Source organism: Pristis pectinata, chromosome 25 (assembly GCF_009764475.1).
Source record: "Pristis pectinata isolate sPriPec2 chromosome 25, sPriPec2.1.pri, whole genome shotgun sequence".
NCBI lineage: Eukaryota > Metazoa > Chordata > Chondrichthyes > Rhinopristiformes > Pristidae > Pristis > Pristis pectinata.
The window spans coordinates 30,497,739-30,519,289 of record NC_067429.1 but is presented as its reverse complement, the minus strand read 5'-3'; the positions used below and the strand labels follow the sequence as shown (position 1 = coordinate 30,519,289).

At 45.6% G+C, this 21,551-nt stretch overlaps 1 protein-coding gene across 1 annotated transcript in view; it reads left to right on the top strand.

Annotated features, from left to right (window-relative positions):
* LOC127583130 (solute carrier family 15 member 2-like) overlaps positions 1 to 21,551 on the top strand; it is a 137,663-nt gene that overhangs the window by 100,578 nt on the left and 15,534 nt on the right. Inside the window, exons 13-18 of the mRNA XM_052038912.1 lie at positions 1,946 to 2,034; positions 6,525 to 6,606; positions 11,440 to 11,610; positions 12,561 to 12,607; positions 13,484 to 13,618; positions 16,018 to 16,138. Of these exons, the coding sequence (XP_051894872.1) occupies positions 1,946 to 2,034; positions 6,525 to 6,606; positions 11,440 to 11,610; positions 12,561 to 12,607; positions 13,484 to 13,618; positions 16,018 to 16,138 (645 nt within the window). The remainder of the gene's footprint in view (positions 1 to 1,945; positions 2,035 to 6,524; positions 6,607 to 11,439; positions 11,611 to 12,560; positions 12,608 to 13,483; positions 13,619 to 16,017; positions 16,139 to 21,551) is intronic.

The window sequence follows — 21,551 nt, the reverse complement described above, 5'->3', positions numbered from 1 at the left end:
TAACGAGAACTTATTACTGCAGAAAGCCTGGGAAGCATCGGTCTAAAGTTAAAAGGGAAATTCAGAAAGCAAAGAAAGAGCATGAAAGTATACAGGCATGTAACATCAATGAAGTTATAAAAAGCAAGAGGGAAATCAAGAGTTGGGCCAGTCTTGTACCAAGAAGTAGCAGATTTGAAGGCAGAAGATGTGGAGCTTAATAAATATGTTGCAGTTACCTTTATAAAAGAATGGCTCAAGTTGATATTGCTGTTAAGAGGAACGAGTGTGAAATATTGGATGACATAATAAAGAAGAAAGTATTAAGAGGATTTGCATCTTTGAAAATGGGTAAATCGCCGAGCCTTGATGAAGTGCATTCCTGGCTGTTGATAGATGGTAAAAAGAGGAAGCTGGGGGGGTGGGGGGGCAGAGGGGGGAGTGGGGGGTGCTCTGACTACAAACCTTCACTCCTCCTCAGCTACAGCACTGTTGTTTAAAGTTGAGGAAGGGATTATAGGATAGTTAACATCAGTTCGAGGCAAATTATTGGAATTGATTCTAAGGGATATTTTAAACATTCAGTTAGAAGGGTATAGATTAATCAGGGACAGTTTGAATTTGTTAAAAGAAGGTCATGTTGAAATTTTTGAGGAGGATTGATGAGGGTGGTCCATTTGATGCAGTCTACATAGACTTCAGAACGGCTTTTGACAAAGTCCCGTGCATCAGGCTAATCGAAAAAAGCCCCTGGGATCCAAGGGAGATGGGCAAATTGGCTCAGCAGCTTGAAGGGTTCTACCAGCAGGGGGCCACAGGGCTCAGAGCTCAGTTTCCTGCTACTTGTTGTCGATATCAATGACTTAGATATGTGATGTGTGGTCAAGAAGTTTGCATATATAACTGGCAACATGGTTGACAGAGAGGAGGAAAGCTCTCACATGCAGGAAGATTTAGATGGTCTGGTCGCTTGGGCAGAGGAGTGGCTAATGGAACTTAATCTAGAGGTGTGTGAGGGAAGGTGCAACAAAGCAAGGGATTGTACAGTAAGTGGGAGGGCATTGATGATGTAGAGGAACAGATGGACCTTGGAATGTGTGTTCATGGAGGCTTAGGGGTAGCAGAACAGATAGTTACATGGTTTACAAGGCATATAGGATACTTTCCCTTATTAATCACAGCGTAAGATCGGTGAGGCTCTGCTGGGACAGTAAGGCCACAGGTCGTGTATTGTGCACAGTTCTGTTCATATCATGGGACAGATGTAAGTGCACTGTAGAGGGTGCAAGGGAGATAGAGTCCTAAGGTTATACAGCACAGCAACAGGCCCTTCTGCTCAACAGGTCCACACTGACCAAGATTCCCATTTAAGCTAGTCCCAAGGAAGATTTGGGCCAAACGCAGGAGATATACAAGGAAATAAAGACCGAAAATATTGGAAACACTCAGTAGGCCAGGCAGCAGCAGTGGAGAGAAAACCAGAGTAAATTTTTCACAGAAAAATTGGATAGGCTGGAGATGTTTATTTTGAAACAGAGGAAGCTGAAGGAAATCTAAATGAGGTACATAAAGTTGTGAGGAATCTAAACAGGAGGGGTCCCATTTACTCTGTTTCCCTTAACACAAGGGGCAGAGATTTAAAGTAATTGGGAGATGGATCAGTGGGGAAAGGGGGGATTTTCTTTCACCCGAAGGGCGGTGGGAATCTGGAACTCACTGCCTGAAAGGGTGAACAGCAGAATCAGAAGGAGGGAGATGTAAACCAGACAGAAGGGGAGGGAGGGGTGTGAACTCAGAAGTGATTGGGAAAGTGACCCATTTCCCCAGAGTCACAGGGAGGTGAAGTGAAGCCTTGGGTCGACAAGAGAAGGACATCTAACTGTGGAGCTTCAACATTCCCACAGTCGGCAGGGGTTATTCTGATTTGCATCCCTCCCTTTATTTCCACGTCTTTATTCTGTTCCAGACTCTGAACACGTTCTTTGTGCTGGTGCTGCTGCCGTTATTTGAAGGAGTCATCTATCCTCAGTTTGAGAAGATAAACTTGCTACTTCAGTAAGAACTATGTGTCTATGCTTCACTCTTCTAACAGCCCATGGGAATCACTCAAGAAATGACCGTCTAATTTGAAGGTGTAGCCTCCATATCTCCTGGTTTCTGGGCTCCTTTGAAAACTCATTCAGCTGAACCACACAATGTTCTTGTAATCCCTCCTCATAGGTTTTGCAATTCCTATAATAAGGGTTCTGAGGGTGAGTCTCTCAACTGCAGAGGTCCTGCATGTAAAGTTCTGTCTGTAACCGGTGTCTTGAGGGAGAAACTCCTTTTATATTGTGAGAATGTTAATGGGTTGCTTTCAAAACAGTTTCTCAGAACAATACATTGCGGGTTACTGGGTCCAACCTCCCCAACCACCTCACCTCCCACCCTTTCCCCCACTCTCTTCCATGTCTCAGACCTTAGGCTGACCCTCTTCAATTATTAGCCCCCTAAGCTCCCAGGAGATAGGCCAACCCTGTCCAGCCACCACCACCAATCCTGTGCCCAAATCCAAATGGTCAGCTGACCCTCTCCAAACACTAACTGAGTGCCCCTCAACCCACGGATGTTAGGGTCTCCTTCTCCGGACACCTTACCTTCCCTAAAATCCTTGATGAATGCTCACTACTTCCCATCTTCTGAGGGACAATTAGGGATTGTCAATACATGCCCAGATTGCTGAAAACAAATAAAAACCATCTGAGTAATGCCAGAGACTTCATTGACCATCAGTCTGTAGAAAGCATTAGTGCTTTTGGCTGTTCTCCTTCAGCACTGCGTTCCCCAGATTGTACATATGGAGGGCCACCACCTAATATTCTGGGGCTATATAACTGGCTTTAGACTGCGCCATCTTAGATAAAATATCTTTATTAGTCACATGTACATCAAACCACACAGTAAAATGCACCTTTTGCGTAGAGTGTTCTGGGGGCAGCCCGCAAGTGTCGCCACACTTCCGGCGCCAACATAGCATGCCCACAACTTCCTAACCCGTACGTCTTTGGAATGTGGGAGGAAACCAGAGCACCCGGAGGAAACCCACGCAGACATGGGGAGAACATACAAACTCCTTACAGACAGTGGCCGGAATTGAACCTGGGTCACTGGTGCTGTAATAGCGTTACGCTAACCACTACACTACTGTGCCTGCCCTAATATTTTAACTGCATTGGCCGGAAATCGAACCCAGGCCTCCTGCATGGCAGGCAAGAATTCTACCACCAAAAATTCTACCACTGAAGCACCAATGAAACATCTTGCCGTGAGTGACAGCAATTGGTTAGCAGACTGATGGGCAATAGCGAGGGTGTCATTGACTGCCATTGCAGGGTGTGCAGCAGATTCATTGTACTCTATGAAGCCTTGTTCTTTACCCCAAGGAGTGGCATCAGTAACCCAGTAATCTTTCAGAAGGGATCATGGTAGGGTGTGTGGTACCCAGCTCCCTCCAACAGTGGGGTCCTGGGCTATGATGACAGTGTTCTGGGACATGTTGGCAGAAAGAAGACCCTTCATTGAACCTCTCCGACTTTACCTGTGCTGTCATCCACGTCCAGCCAGCTGAGCTGAATGATGGTTGAGTCCATGAATGTGGAGACTGGCCGAACACATTGGAAAATGGTGGCTTCTAGTTCCATGCAAATGCACGACATTTGGAATCGGGCTTCCCGTGCTCCCAGGTGCCAGGATCAGGCTTTCTGAGAGGTCAGATAAAGACTTGCAGATCTCGATGTGCACGTGCATCAGGCTTTATCAGTGGGCTGTCCCATCTGAGTCTTCAGCAGCAGAGTCAGTAGAACGTAGAACATAGAACACTACAGCACAGTACAGGCCCTTCGGCCCACAATGTTGTGCCGACATTTTACCCTGCTCTAAGATCTATCTGACCCTTCCCTCCCACATAGCCCCCTATTTTTCTATCATTCATGTGTCTATCTAAGAGTCTCTTAAATGTCCCTAATGTATCTGCCCCCACAACCTCTGCCGGCAGTGCGTTCCACACACCCACCACTCTCTGTGTAAAAAACTTATCCCTGACATCCCCCTTATACCTTCCTCCAGTCACCTTAAAATTATGCCCCCTCGTGTTAGCAATAAACGAGCCAGTATTTTGGCATGGTTGCTGGGTCCCCTGCAGTTTGGATGAGAACGTAGGTGGCATGGTTAATAAGTTTTCAGATGACACCAAAATTGGTGGTGTAGTGGACAATGAAGAAGGGTTGTCTACGGTTACAACAGGATCTAGATCAACTGGGAAAATGGGCAAGGAATAGCAGTGATGACTTTGGCAGGGCATAATGAATGCTAGGACCCTGGGGAGTGTTGTTGAACACAGAGACCTTGAAGTACAAGCACATACTTCCCTGAAAGTGCAATACAGGTAGACAGGGTGGTGAAGAAGGCGTATGACATGCTTGCCTTCATTGGCTGAGGTACTGGGTACAAGAGTAGGGACATCATGTTACAGTTGTACAAAATGTTGGTTAGACTGCACTTGGAGGATTGTGTTTGGTTCTGATTGCAACGCTATAGGAAGGATGTGATTAAACCAGAGAGGGTGCAGTGAAGGTTTGCATGGATGTTGCCGGCACCGGAGTATTTGAGTCATAAGGGGAGATTGGATAGGTTGGGAACTGTTTTCCCTGGAGTAAAGGAGGCTGAGGGTTGACCTTATAGATGTTTAAAAAATTATGAGGGGCGTCTATAAAGTGAATGGTTGCAGTCTTTTTCCCAGGGTAGGGGAGTCTAAAACTAGAGGGCATAGGTTTAAAGTGAGAGGGGAAAGATTTAAAAGGGACCTGAGGGACAAGTTTTTCCATGCAGAAGATGGGGGTATATGGAACGAGCTGCCAGAGGAAGAGGTAAAGGAGGGTAAAATAACAACGTTTAAATGATATTTGGACAGGTTCATGGATAGGAAAGGTTTAGAGGGATGTGGGCCAAATGCATCTTAGATAGATAGATAGGTATCTTGGTCAGAATGGACAAGTTGGGCCAAATGGCCTGTCTCCATGCTCCATTACTTTATGAATCTGATTTGTGTTTGTCCTTGACCTCTGGATAGCTGGTTACACCGCCCCTCCCACCCCAGGCCCCCATGTCCCCCACAGTCCACTCATGCTGCTGGATCACCACCTCTAGGCTGCCCCCTGTGTTGACGGAGGGCCAACGGCTGACCCGGCGACTGTGAGTATCTTCTTCGGTTTCATGTGGTTCAGCTAGGATGGGGTTTCCAAGTAGTTCTAAGGTGTGGCCATTGTGGGGGAAGAGCACACACTTAAACTATCTGAAATTGACAGAGATGGTGGAACGGATGTGAGAACGCACTCCCACCGTTCAGTAAGTGAAAGTCCTCCTGACCATCCTCCATATCCTTTCTACAAAGACCCTGATGTTCAATCATCCCACCACCTCTATCTCTGCTTCTGAATTTTCTCCCTCCCCCTCTTTGCCTCTCTCTTTCCTTCTCTGCCTATTTCTTTCTCTCTTCCTATCTTCCTTTCTTTGGTTCAGATATCTTCTATCTCCCTCTTTCTCTCTCATTCCATCTCTGCTTCTGATATTTTGATATCTTTCACTCCTTCTCTCTGCTTTTCATGTTTATTTCCCTCTCTGTTCTGAAAATTCTCCTTCTCTTGCTTCTTCTAGTATCTCCCCCCCCCTCTCTCTCTCTCTCTTTCTCTCACGTTCCAATTTTTTACTTCTCCATGAATAGTTCTGTTATTTTTTCTCTCTCTCTGGTTCAGATATTCAGCTCTGTCTCCCTCATTCCCTCACTGGGACTGATATTCATCTCTTTACCTCTGCTGTCTGGTTCTCTCTCACTCTCTCTCACTCACACTCTCTCTCTCACTCTCCCTCTCTCTCGCCCTCTCACTCTCCCTCTCTCACACTCTCTCTCCCTCTCTCTCCTTCTCCCCATCTCTCTCTCTCCCTCTCTCTCTCTCCCCACTCTCTCCCCCTCTGACCCTCTCTCCCCCTCTCTCCCTCTCCCTCTCTCCCCCCTCTCTCTCTCTCCCCCTCTCTCCCTCCCTCTCTCTCCACCCTCTCTCTCTCCCTCTCTCTCCCCCCTCTCCCTCTCTCCCTCCCCTCTCTCCCTCTCCTGCTCTCTCTCCCTCTCTCTCTGCCCCTCTCTGTCTCCCCCCTCTCCCTCTCTCCCTCTCTCTCCCTCTCCTGCTCTCTCTCCGTCTCTCCCTCTCTCTCTCTCTCTCCCCCCTCTCTCTCCCTCTCCCTCTCCCCCTCGCTCTCCCTCTCTCTCTCCCTCTCCCCCTCTCTCCTTCTCTCCCTCTCTCTCTCTCCCTCTCTCTCTCCCTCTCTCTCCCTCTCCCCTCTCTCTCCTCTCCCTCTCTCTCCCTCTCTCTCTTCGTCTCTCCCTCTCTCTCTATCCCTCTCTCTCTCTCTCTCTCTCTCTCTCTCTCACTCTCATTTGTCTATCCAGTCCTGATATTTGCCTCTCTTTGCTTCTGATTTTTAACCCTCTCTGGTTTGCTGCCAATTTACAGGCCGGTTGCAAGGATGTCCTTTGGGCTGATTGGAGCTGTTGTTGCATTTTTGATCGCTGGGATTGTCCAGTTACAAATTCAGGTGAGATGAGGCTTGGAAGCTACTGCTCAGCTTTTAACTTTCACTTCTGTAGTTTTTCAGTTTGGATGAGATTCTTTGTTCTGTGGTGGATTTCATTGCCAAGTGGGTGAAGGTGGAGTCTATGCTGTGGTTCTGATTAAATGGAATTACCTTAGCCCTGTACCTTAGATCCAAGTATCAGAGACCCACCTACCTGAATGTGATATAATTCTCACCTATCTCTAACCTGGGTGTGTATTAGTCCTGACAGTTGTCAGCCTATGGAGATGAGCTGATGCACTTGTTTCATGACACCATGACAACAGAGCTGCCTTTCCAATTTTTTGGGAGATTATGATTTAGTATTTATTCTGACATTAAGAGAGCTGTCTGCTCCCTCAAGTGAGGAGCTTAAGGTAAAGGAACTCTTAGGAGGCAGTGATCATAATATGATAGAATTCACCCTGCAGTTTGAGAGGGAGAAGCTAAAATTGGATGTATCGGTATTACAGTTGAGTAAAGGTGACCATAGAGGCATGAGGGAGGAGCTGGCCAAAGTTGATTGGAAGCGGACGCTAGCAGGGATGACAATAGAGCAGCAATGGCAGGAGTTTCTGGGAGTAATTCGGAAGTCGTAGGATCAGTTCATCTCAAAGAAGAAACATTCTAAAGGGAGAATGAGGCAACTATGGCTGACAAGAGAAGTCAAAGACAGCATGAAAGCAAAAGAGAAGGCAATTAAAAAAGCAGTAAGGGGAGAAATGATGAAATATGACGTTAAGCTAGCCAATAATATAAAAGAGGATACCAAAAGTTTTTGTAGATATATAAAGAGTAAAAGAGAGGCAAGAGTGGACATGGCACCACTGGAAAATGATGTTGGAGAGGCAGTAATGGGGAACAAAGAAATGGTGGATGAACTGAATAAGTATTTTGCATCAGTCATCACTGTGGAAGACACCAGCAACATGCCAGAATTCGAGAGAGTCAGGGGGCAGAAGTGAGTGTAGTCGCTATTACTAAGAAGAAGGTGCTTGGGAAGCTGAAAGATCTGAAGGTGGATAAGTCACCTGGACCGGATGGACTACACCCCAGGGTTCTGAAAGAGGCAGCTGAAGAGATTGTAGAGGCATTAGTAGTGATCTTTCAAGAGTCACTAGAGTCAGCAATGGTTCCAGAGGACTGGAAAATCACAAACGTCACTCCACTCTTTAAGAAGGGAGGGAGGTAAAAGGCAGGATGTTATAGGCCAGTTAGCCTGACTGCAGTGGTTAGTAAGATGTTAGAGTCCATTACTAAGGATGAAGTTTCGAGGTACTTGAAGCTCATGATAAAACAGGATGAAGTCTGCATGGTTTCCTTAAGGGGAGATCTTGCCTGACAAATCTGCTGGAATTCTTTGAGGAAGTAACAGGCAGGATAGACAAAGGAGAGTCAGAGGATGTTGTTTACTTGGATTTTCAGAAGGCCTTTGACAAAGTGCTGCAACATGAGGCTGCTAAACAAGATAGGAGCCCATGGTATTACAGGAAAGGTATTACAGGCATGGATAGAAGATAGCTGACTGGCAGAAGGCAAAGAGTGGGAATAAAGGGGGCCTTTTTTGGTTGGCTGCGGTGACTGGTGGTGTTCTGCAGGGGTCGGTGTTGGATCCACTACTTTCATGTTATATGTTAATGATCTGGGTGACAGAATTGAAAACTTTGTGGCCAGGTTTGTGGATGATACAAAGATGGGTAGAGGGGCAGGTAGTGTTGAGGAAGCAGGGAGTCTGCAGAAGGACTTGGACAGGTTGGAGAATGGGCAAAGAAGTGGCAGATGGAACACAGCATCGGGAAGTGTAGGGTTATGCACTTTGGTAGAAGGAATAAAGGCATAGACTATTTTCTAAATGGGGAGAGAATTCAGAAATCAGATGTGCAAAGGGACTTGGGAGTCCTAGTGCAGGATTTTCTGAAGGTTAACTTGCAGGTTGAGTCGGTAGTAAGGAAGGCAAATGCAGTGTTAGCATTCATTTCAAAAGGACTGGAATTTAAAAGCAGGGATATAATACTGAGGCTTTATAAGGCATTGGTCAGACCACATCTGGAGTATTGTGAGTGGTTTTGGGCCCATATCTAAGGAAGGATGTGCTGGCACTGGAGGGGATCCAGAAGAGGTTTACGAGAATGATCCTGGGGATGAAAGGGTTAACGTATGAGGAGCATTTGATGGCTCTGGACCTGTACTCACTGGAGTCTAGAAGGATGGGGATGGGGGGGGGGGCGATCTCATTGAAACCTATCGAATATTGAAAGGCCTGGATAGAGTGGACGTGGAGAGGATGTTTCCAGTTGTGGGAGAGTCCAGGACCAGAGGGCATGGCCTCAGAATAGAAGGACCTCCCTTTAGAACTGAGATGAGGAGGAATTTCTTTAGCCAGAGGGTGGTGAATCTGTGGAATTCATTGTCACAGATGGCTATGGAGGCCAAGTCATGAGGTATATATTTTAAAGTGGAGGTTGATAGGTTCTTGATTAATAAGGGCTTGAAAGGTTACGGGGAGAAAGAAGCAGAATGGGGTTGAGAGGGAAAAATAAATCGGGCATGATCGAATGGTAGAGCAGACTCGATGGGCTGAATGGCCTAATTCTGCTTCTATATCTTATGGTCTTTATGGGCTCACTTATGCCAGAAGTATATCTGCCCCACTCCACCAGAGGTCAATTCCAGTGCCCGACCCAACTTTTGGGGTGCAGATTTTCTCCGGCTGTGGGTGGGGAGGTGACAGGGAACTGTACTGGGCGTCTCTCAGCAGGGACGAGAGACTTTAACCTCTCCTGGAAGTTCTGATGTCTGGATTTCTTTTCACAGAGGTGGCAGATTCTGCCTCAGCCAGATGGTGTAACTGAATTGAAAATTTTTAATGGAGCTTTTTGCAACCTTAACATCGATTTTTGGAAATCACATTGTTAGTGATCAGCAAACGGTAAGAATGATTTATGTTGTAGCTTCCTGTACAATTACTCGAGGTACTTTACAGAGAACCATATGTGCTGATTGTGATTTGGAATGGACCGCCTGACAGGATGTTGGGAACAGATTTGATGGGAAATTTGTGCCCGTGCTGTGTTCCACACAATCCTTCTCCCAGTCTAGTTCCTCTCACCCGACCATCACATCCTACTCCTTCCTCATCTTTATCCAGCTTCTCTAAAATCCATCTCCATTGGTTATCTCACCCACCGTCAGGTGTACCACTCTTTGTGAGAGAAGTTTCTCCTAGTAAAGTTGTTGGTGACTATCTTATGTTTATAACCCCTGATTTTTGGATGTTCATATATCAAACCCAACAAGCCTTCTCATAGTTTTAAAACTTGCTATTCAATCACCCCATGCTCTCTTCTCTTGATAAAAGGACCAACCTTTTTCACTTTGAAAGTGATTGTATGAACCAGCCATTGTCGGCAAGAAATAATGCAGATGAAATGTAAAGGAGGAACACACCATGGTTTTGGGCAGTTGTGAAAGCACACAGGAGTGGAAATCCATCTTCTGTTGTGTGCACATTGTGATAACATGCACATTAAGTTTGCCTCTGAAATTCATTTCCATCGATGTTCATTTCTCAAGTGCTCATAACGAACTATATTATGCATTTGAGACAGAGCACTGAAGATAAGTTTCTATCCACATTGTATTTACTCAGAATTATGGTTACGATCCTTGGCTCAACTCTTAGACTGACATGGAGTAGGATGGGGGTGGGGTGTGTTGGGGGATTGGAGTTTCTGTCTTGGGCCCTAACCCATTCACACCCTGATCTGCTGAAGGTCAGCATCTGTATATGTATTGGAAAAATTTATTTTATAAAATTAGTATTTAGCTGGACTTTGGAATGCTTAGGCAGCTGGCTCTAAAACCAGGCAGGCATGGACTCTGTGTTGATCTTGGATCCGTTGTATTATGTTTCTGATTGCCTCAGTTTCATAAACCATACAGATCTCTCTCCTGTGGCCACTTTACAGCGATGATCTGCAGATTGAGTGTCAGGAGGGTCACCATCAATGCGGGGCCCTGTAGAAAGCCCCCAGTCTCCACCCATCCAGATTCCATACCTGGATTTCCAACGGGAGTGCCTGGATAGTCATTGGGACAGAGCTGAGGACTGATGTTCTCTGGAGAGTTGAGGTCATGTGTCTGGCTGAGATTAAGTAATTCATTCCTGATGGCATGATACGTTAGCCTGGTGGTTACGATACTGACAGTAGCAACTCAGGGTCATCGTTTCTAATCCTACTACAGCAGGTTGTGAAATTATGTTCAATAAATCTGGAGATTGGTGGTTTAACACACAAAAATTAGCAATGAGAGTTGAAGGCTTGTTATTGAAAACTCAACTGCTTACCCGATTTCTATCAGGGAAGATACCTGCCCCACCTAGGCAACTTCTGGAGAGCATCACATGCACCCCTAATATTCTGATCTCTGATGCTCCCTCCACACAAGGCCAGGCTGATCATGGCCTTTGAAAGAAGTACAAGTGGTTCAACTTCACCGCTGGGAATGTGCCTGAGGGACAAGTAGCACACCCCTCAGAGAGCAGTAGAATTTCGAGGCAAATCTGCTCATCTCTGAAATGCCCTCAGATGTCTTATTCTCAGGACGCTGAGAGATGGAGAAGTATGATCCCTCTCAGAATCACCCTTGTTGTCAGGGGAGCAACTCACCCCTCTTCTCTGTAAAATTCTGCCACATTTGATGTGCTCCTTCACCTTAATGTGTACCAGCACTGTCATGGGTCAGGCTACAATAAACACAAAAACAAATTGGAAATAACTTGCCATACTGACTTGAATAATTCGTTTGTTTTAGCTATCACCCAGTTATCCTGTGCCCGTTGATCCCTACACACTACACATTGTTCCTGTACACTGCTCAGTGCCTCCATTGTCAGAAAGCATCAACTTCACAACGGACTCGAAGACCAGGAGTACCCTCTTCGTTGTGCAAGATCTCAAAACCAGGGAACTTACTGTCGAACAGGTGAGCAGGATGAACGGGTAAAGGTAATGTGGCAAAAAAGGTATTTGTGTAAATGATACATTAAGGTATTCATTTCTAGCTTGTCATTCTACATAGAAGCTTCAAGGCTAATCCCAGAAGTGGACTCAATTTTTTCTTAATACACAAAGCTCCAATGGTATAGGTGTAGGTCTGCTGAGGTCTTGAGGACAGACCATTCAATTCAGTCACATGCATGGTGTGGCCATTACTTGTACGTCCAACTGGTAGCACATTTTAACCAAGAGAGATACTAAAATTTCATACAAATTGAGGCCTAGCTACAAAGTAATTCCCTGCCAGTCTTACAATGGTGAGAGGTTGAGTCTTACATTTTACATGTACTGTCCCTGCTCTGGTAGGTATCAATGGAAAATAATGAGAGAGTTTTATGTTTTGCCTATATCGTATTGCACCTCTATATTCAACCTATGCCACAGCAGATCTGGAAGTGAGGATAGAATAATGTAGAGGGAGGTTAACTCTGCATCTGACCTATGCTGTAACAGACCTGGGAGCGACGATGGAATAGTGTAAAAGTGTCTGTATCCATTCTATGCTGGCACAGACCTGGGAGTGATGATTTAGAGGGAGTTTAATCTGTATCTCATCCTGTGCCATATCCTATCAAGTGGTGTTTGATGGGATAATGTAGAAGGAGCTTTACTCAGTATCTGACCACTGCACAACTTCTCCTTCGGGATTGTTTTTATGGGCAGATGGGGGTTCATTCTGCATCTGATGCGTGTTGTACCCAATCCAGAGATATTTCAAGATGCCTCTATAATTGAACTGTACAGTATTGCATTCCCATTACCAACAGTACTAAGTACTCCAGTACTAAGGGCAAAATTACCCAAGAGCACCTGATGAACTATAAATTTTTGGCTCCACGCTTGTCGAAATGTTTGTGATTGTTTATATCCCTACAGGTTCCTGACAACAATATGAAGATTTCGGATAACTTAGCTCTTGTTCGGTATGTTGTTTGCTGCACTTGGAGGTGTTGATCTCCAACCATTCACGTAGCAGAAGTCCCCTGCATGCACTTGAGTATTACATGGTATCTGCATGTGTTGGGCCATTGATAAGGGAACCTACAAGCTTGGGGCATTGTAAAGTTCACCTGCATGTACTGGGGCATCCATTTCTGACTCTGAAAGCTTTTGGAATTGTGGAGCCTGAAATAAAATGTGAAGCTTCAATTAACACTTCGGGGTCATGAGCTGCACATCCAGTCATGGACCACGAGAAGCAGTTGTAAAAAAAAAGGCCCTCAGAACTCTGCTGAACTTGGGCTCTGATTTGGAGGTCTCCTGGGTCCACAGAACAATTGTTGAACATAGAACATAGAACCCTACAACACAGCACAGGCCCTTCGGCCTACAGTGTTGTGCCAACATTTTATCCTGCTCTAAGAGCTATCTAACCCCTCCCTCCCATGTAGCCCCCCATTTCTCTATCATTCATGTGTCTATCTAAGAGTCTCTTAAATGTCCCTGATGTATCTGCCCCCACAACCTCTGCTGGCAGTGCGTTCAATGCACCCACCACCCTCTGTGTAAAATTGCTGGGCACTTTCTCACCACATCCCCCACCTTGATCGTTGCTGTTCCTGGGACTTACCTGTGGGCTTTGATGCAGCTTATAATTGTTATGCCCTGACAGACAGATAACTTCAGGGAACCTGAGTGGCATCAGTTGTTCACTGGAATTGTAATGGGAAGGACCCAGGACGAACGGCTGCTGGAGTTAGGACCACTGGGGTGTGCAGCTCATTAAGAACCTACTGATTAGACCTGCAGGACTGCTCTATTGATGAGATGTTGCTATAGTTATGATGTACCTTCTGCAGGATCTTGCCCCTGCTGGGAACAGCATCATCTAACCACAACAGAACTGTGAGACTGATGTGCAACCCAGATGCTTTTGAAGACTTGGATGTGAGACCATCTGTCCCATCGAACTACACATCTCTACAACTGGGCAGGTGAGATTTTGACGGCGTGAATTTTCAGTTCCAACTCCCATTCTGTGGGAACTGTGAATGTCTTCCGTTTAGATCTTTTCCTGTCCGCATGTCGAAGGCCCTTTTCCCATCACTGACATCTCCCACTCTTCAATGTTTCCACAGTTCTCCATTCTTTATCCTTGGAGTTTTGTCTTTATTTTCCAATGCCTCTTGTAATTGTCTTTGATGTATTGTTGGGAATGTCGGGATATTACTTGCTTCCCTTCTTCTGCCATATAGTTTCAGCATTGTCCCGGGCTTGTCAAATGTCCCCTTATGCTTCATTGGTTAATTTGCCCCTTGTTGCTTTGGATGACGTCCTGTTCCTGCCTGGTGTTTCTCTGAAATGTAGTTGGATCTTACAAAAGTGCAGAAGTGGTGTGTGACTCTCAACTTGACATTCAAAGTCTTTCCACCATCTATAAGGCATACTATGATGTGGGGGAATAATCTCTACTTGCAATATAGGTGGACATGAAATCCTGGGCTTGTCAGTTACACCCACATTCCGTAAAAGAACAAAGTAATTATGAATTAAAGGTGCCAAGATTCTTCCTCTCAAACTTTGCCTAAGGCTGACTCTTAACAATAGGAATTTTCTCAAAGATTAAACGTTCCCGACTCCTGCACACCTCCTTGTTCAGGCAATCTAGAAAGTCAAATGCACATATAAACATACACACACCCACCCCGCACATTCTCTCTTCTCCGTCTCCCATCAGGCAGAAGATAGAAAAGCCTGAAGGCATGTACCACCAGGCTCAAGGACAGCTTCTATCCCGCTGTTATAAGACTATTGAATGGTCCCCTAGTACGATAAAATGGACTCTTGACCTCACAATCTACCTCGTTATGGCCTGACACCTTATTGTCTGCCTGCACTGCACTTTCTCTGTAACCGTAACACTTCAATCTGTATTCTGTTATTGTTTTCCCTTGTATTACCTCAATGCACTGATGTGATGAAATGATCTTGTATGGATGGGATGCAAAACAAAGGTTTTCACTGTATCTCAGTACATGTGACAATAATCAACCAATTTACCAATTTACATACATAGAAACGATAGGCACATAAAAACAAATTGTGGGATATGCGTTCTCTATGGAATCCTAATTTCCAAGAAGAACCATTTGCATACCGCGGGGATCAATCTAGACAAGACACAAGAGCTGGAAACAGGATGTGCCCTTTTTATTCTAGGAAGCCTTTTATAATCATTGTTACAATACAGAGAGCAGTGAGTCACACAGTATAATCCGTAAAGTAGTAATAGTCTTCAAGCAGCAATTACTCTTCATAAGGGATGCATGCACACACAAGACATTCGCAAACAGGTGAGGCAATAGCACTGCTGCAGGGACTTGATTCTGATCTCAGGTGCAGTCTATGGTGAGTTTACATGTTTTTTCCCTGTGAAACATCTATCCTGCCAAGCCCAATATGAAATGAGATGTGAGATTTAAGACTGGAGGTTCGGACTTGAACTACCTCACTTTCAACAATATAAAATTCTATCAAATTATGATTACTCTTTTCCAAAGGCCCCTTAATTACAACATTTCTATATCCCAAGAATTAGCTTGAAAATAATCTGTCCCCGGTTGGTTCCCGGTGGCCCTGCAGGTAGTGCTGCTGCCTCCAAGCTCCAGGACCTGGCCTTTAACCCTGACCTTGGCTGCTGGGTGTGTGTGGGCTCTCTCAGAGACTATCTGAGTTTCCTCCCACATCCCAGGTATATTGGCCACTGTAATTACCCCTCAGTGGAGGTAAGCGGTAAAAGATGTGAGAGAGAATAAGGTGCAGAGCCACAGAGACATAGGGCAGTGGGATGGATAAGATTGCTTCCCTGGGAGCTGGTATGGACCCAGTGTGCCTTTGGTGTCAAACTAAGTAAATGCCAAGACAAACCCACACACAAGAGCAGCCTACACATTCACACTTAGAGACTTTTACACATTCAAAACACAATCACTCACAGAAACAAAAAATCATTTCCTTTCTGAATGAGCCTGTGAATCATCAACATTCAGACTATTCTTGATCTTATCATTTGGTTTAACTGTGCCCTGTGTGTTTTTATTAGCGGTTAGCGTAACGCTTTACAGCACCAGCGACCCGGGTTCAATTCCCGCTGCTGTCTGTAAGGAGTTTGTATGTTCTCCCCGTGTCAGCGTGGGTTTCCTCCGGGTGCTCCAGTTTCCTCCCACATTCCAAAGACGTATGGGTTAGGAAGCTGTGGGCATGCTATGTTGGCGCCGGAAGCGTGGCGACACTTGCGGGCTGCCCCCAGAACACTCTACGCAAAAGATGCATTTCACTGTGTGTTTCGATGTACATGTGACTAATAAAGATATCTTATCTTATTTTACCCCAGGTGCTCTTTACAGCTGTTGGGGGAAGCTGGGTTCAGTTTTCTCCCTGTTGAGGGAGAGGTGGAACTGAAAGAAGGTGGAGTTTATACAATTGTTCTCTATCAAGCTAACAACACAGGGAATGTAAGTATGGTGGAGGGGTGGAATACACAACTCCCTCTGGTGTACATGACATCGATTTCCTGGACCCTGTGTCCTCCATTCCAAAAACTGCTTCCCAAACACTTGTTTCTCCTTGTAGTAAGAATCCTGAAATGTTGGCCAGAGAGCACAAGGGACAATTGCTGGGATCAAATGTGTGTGTTCGTGGGGTCAGGGTGACCTGGGTGCTAGGTAACCAAGGTATTGTCTCTGCAGACATGAGCCTGCAGTGCTCGAAGCAATGGTCATGTAATGGGTTGACCTGGACGAAGGATCGACCCAGGTAGGGGTGGAGAGAAATGACCAGGGTATAAAAGAGTGAGCACACCGGTGGGGAGGCCTCTTGGATTTGGTCGCGACTGACGCCGTGGACTGATTGGAATGGGGCGCTGCAGTTAAACAGGCTCAGGCGTGTTTCTGAGATAAGTATCACTTCTTGTAACTTAGCAATAGAGTGTGTTGTGTGCAGCACTGCGTGTGCAAGGCTTATTTCCATCAGATCTGTGAATAATCCTGTTTAGAGCACACCCTTCCCCCCCCCCCCCCCCCCCCCCCCACACACGCACACACACATTGTTCTTTGTCCTCTCTAGCCGATGTTTCAGGACTTTTCCTACCCTCCTTCGTGAAACACTCGTCAGGAAGGCAGATTTCTGAAGCCCAGACTCACCTAAGACTTGAATACTACTCCCATATCTGGGGAAGGTTAACACTCAAAAAATGTTGCCCCCTTACCCACAGATATTTGGCAATATTTTTTTTTCAAGTTATTTTTCTTCTTCTTTTATCCCTAATGTGGAGGCTATCGTTCTTTATTGATCTGTAGTTGTTTTAAAAGGAAAAATGAATAAATATTTCAAAAAGAGAAAATTTAGATGCACATGGGGAATGGGAGAATTGATAGCTTTTGAGAGTGGAGTGGAATAGCTCCTGTGTTGTAATTTTCAGTGCTTTTAATATAATTTTATGAGTTCTTTATTGATTTAACAATCCTTATTCTTTATACTTGTAATGCCTCCTGTGAACCGGTGGACTGGAAGTTCAGTGCATGGCAGAAATAATGCACAGGGAGCTCAGGACAGGTGGATGTGAAGGCAAGAGGATGTCATGCTCTCCCCCACACACAGCATAGAGAGTGATAGAGTTGTGCAGAAATAGGCCCTTCAGCCCTCCCTGTCCATGCAACCTGTTGTACGGCATTTTTCTGCACGTGGTCCGTATCCTTCTATATCTTGGCGATTGACTTGTTGATGTTTCTTAAATGTTGTGAGAGTCTCTGCCTCCACCTCCTCAGGTGGCATATTCCAAACTCCAAACACTCTCCGTGTAGGAAAAAAATCCCCTTCAGATCCCCTATGAACCTCCTACCTCTCAGCTTAAATGTTAAACAGAACCAATGTTGCATGAATACTTCTCTCAAAGGCCGTTCCTACAATGCCAGAGATTGGGGAGCAGATTGCAAAGGGGAAAAGATGAATGGTGTGTCTGGTATATTACACACATGCACACGCACACAGGCACACATGGCACACAAACACACCCACACGCACATGCACACGCACACAGACACACATGGCACACAAACACACCCACACGCACATGCACACGCACACAGACACACATGGCACACAAACACACCCACACGCACATGCACACGCACACAGACACACATGGCACACAAACACACCCACACGCACATGCACACGCACACAGACACACATGGCACACAAACACACCCACACGCACATGCACACGCACACAGACACACATGGCACACAAACACACCCACACGCACATGCACACGCACACAGGCACAGGCAGACGCACAGCCACACAGATACACACAGACACATACACATACTCACATACACACACTGACACACACATGCACTGACACACACACCGACATACACACACACACACACACACACATACACACACGGCACATGGACAAATGTGACCCTCATGCACGCATACTCTCATGCACTCATATGTGACACACATGTACGTACAACAAACACGCATGCACTATCATACACACAGACACTCATGCACGCATATGGCATGGAAACTGCAGTCACACACGTGGCCGGTGCACAAATGTGTATGTGGCTAAATGACACACACACACACACACACACACACACACACACACACACACACACACACACTTTGCCACACATGTGTAATGACATATAACTAATATTTTCTGAAGTTTACTACAGTACGTAGATAAGGTAAATGAATTTCCTGAATCCCCCCCACTGAATTTTTTGAACAGTCAGTCCGCAGAAATAAATCTGGACATGGTGAAAACCTGTAACTGTGCCCTTTTCATGTTCTTTGATAGTAAAGCTGTATGAGAACCAACCACACTGATCTGTGTTAGTGTTTAGGCTCCAGCCCATCTGTTACAGCAGCACTAGGTTCCTCTGTAAGTCACAGGCTATGTGTTGCTCAACAGTCGACCGTGGTGAAGGAGTGGGCATGGCTGGCGGAGCAGCTGTCACTCACATTTCAGCCTGTTCAGCCTTGCATTGGGAAAGGCCACATTTCAGCGAGGCTTTGTTGAATGCTGCAGAAAGGATGCTGGCTGATTCAACACCAACAAATCAAGCACCCTTGAGTGTACATCTCAGGGCCACATCAAGCCTTGTGTTTCATGGCTGGGCAATTCAGGGTACTTCCCCCACCCAACCCCTCCATTCCTGCCTGAACAATAAGGCAGTGTTAGTCACTGTGATTGCAGTCTCATTATACCTGGAAAAAGCTGGAGCTGTTCTGCCAGTATTTGGCTCCAGCTCCCTGTGGAATGCTCTTGTCTGTCCTTCTAACTTTTAAGATGCACACTGTCTGCCAGAAAGCTCAGCATTAATTAGTTCCCAGTGTAAACAAGAGAACAGGAGCTCTCACTCATTTTATTCATCTCATTCTGTAACTTCCAGTTCCTTTCTCCCTCATGTGATCTTCCAGTTTCTCCTTAAATGTCTCGAGTTCCATGTTCCTACCATCCGGATAAAGAAACTTTTCTTGAATACCATACTGGATTCACTAATGACCATCTGTGGTCCCTACTTGTGATCATTTTGTAGGTGGAAACCTCATTTCCTTGAAATTCAATCATTCATGATATTTTTTCAGCATTATGGGATTAAATTTTCACTCCACCTTGGTGCACGGTGATCATGTCTGTTTCAACATCATTTCGTGACACGTTGGAAATTCCATCAGTGATTTAGCTTTGAATGCACGAGCCAATTTCTTTGTTAGTTGCATTACTGTCTGCACTTGCTGCTGCCTTGGGAAAGCAGCCAGCATGATCAAGGACCCCTCCCACCCTGTCGTTCTCTCTTCTCCCCCCTCCCATCAGGCAGAAGATACAAAAGCTTGAGAGCACGGACCACCAGGCTCAAGGAGAGCTCTATTCCGCTGTTATCTGACTCTTAAGTGGACCTCTCAAACGCCAAATAATGAGATCTTGAACTCTTGATCTCCAAATCTACTTTGTTGTGGTCGTTGTCCTTCACCTGTCTGCCTGCGCTGCACTTCCTCTGTAACTGCAACACTATATTCTGCATTCTGTTTTTCCTTTTACTACCTCGATATAATTATGTATAGCGTGACCTGTCTGAACGGCATGCAAAGCAAGGCTTTTCACCATATCTCTGTACATGTGACAATGATAAGCCAATCCCATCCAGTACAGGTGGCATCACTCCCTGCACAAAACTCCCTTCAAGGCACTGTGAGAAAACTTAGTTAAGTGTGACCATTGTTGGCAACTCCTGGAACAACTCGTTCTTTAAATTTTTTTTAACAGTGCAGCACAGAACAGGCCCTTTGGCCCACAATGTTGTGTCGACGTAGCTAATCCCTCCTGCCTACAGAGTGCTCATATCCCTCCATTTTCCTCTCATTCATTGGAAAATCATAAAGATAGATTGGCTCCTTGTAGAACGTAGATCACTTACTCTGGATCCTTCTCACCAGCCCCCACCCCACCCAAAGCCAAATCAAAGTATTGAATTCAACCCCTTCCTTCCCAATCTAGTAAAGTTTCTTAACCCAGAATGGTGAACAGTGATGGGAGGGCCACTGGGTTTTGAAGGTAGGTGGTTACATTCTCTCTTGTTGCCTGGCACTTTAGTGATACGAATATTCCCTGCCACCTATGAGCTCATGGCTGAATGTTACCTCGGTTTTGCTTTATGGCAGTATGGGCTGCTTCGCTTGCTGTGGAGCGGTGAATGGAAATGAACATCGTGCAATCATTCGTGAACATTCCCACTTCTGACCTTACGATACAGTTGATTTAGTTAATGAAGTTGATTGCCTTGAGGAACTCCTGCTTGTTGCTCTGGGCGGGTGTTGATTGGCCTCCAACAACAACAGCCATCTTCCTTTGTGTGAGGTATGATCCCAAACACTGGAATATTTTCCTTTTGATGCTCATTGACCTCAGTCTGATCAGGGCACACTCACATGCCACACTCTGTCAAATGCTGCCTTGATATCAAAGGCGGTCACTCCCAACTTACCTCTGGAATTCAGCTTGGTCCACCTTTGGCTTGGTGGTGTTGGCAAGATCCAAACAGATGATCAATGAGCAGTTGTTGGAGTCTCTTCCTCTTGTTTGACAGAACCATTGATGACACCTTCCATCATTTTGCTGCTGATCGAAAGTAGGCTGATTGGATTGGTAATTAGATTGGATTTGTCCTGCATTTTGTAGCTTTATCTCGGCAATTTTCCACATTGTTGGGCAGATACCAATGATGTAACTGTACTGGAACAGCTTGGTTACAGGTGCACCTAGTTCTGGAGCCCAATCTTCAGTCCTATAGCTGGGATGATGCCTGGTCCCATTAAGCTTTGCTGTATCTGGTACTCTCAGCTGTTTCTTGATATCATATGGAATGAATGAAATTGACTGGAGCCTGGCGATTGATGGTGGGGATCTTGGGAGGAGGCTGAGGTGGGCACTTCTGGATGAACGTGGTAGTGAACCTTTCAACCTTGTCTCTAACACACACACCCTGGGCCCACCATTATTGGGGATGAAGATGTTCTTGGACCCTCCTCCTGCTATTGGCCATTTAGTTGTCCACAGCCTATGCTACCAGATTTAGGGGGAACATTAGGAGGAACTTTTTCACTCAGAGAGTGGTGGGAGTGCGGAACGAGCTGCCATCTGACGTGGTAAGTGCAGGCTCACTCTCAAGTTTTAAGAATAAATTGGATAGATACATGGATGGGAGAGGTCTGGAGGGTTATGGACTGGGTGCAGGTTAATGGGACTAGCGGATAAAGTTTCAGCACAGACTAGAAGGGCCAAATGGCCTGTTTTCTGTGCTGTAGTGTTCTATGGTTCTATGTGGTAGGACCACAGAGCTTC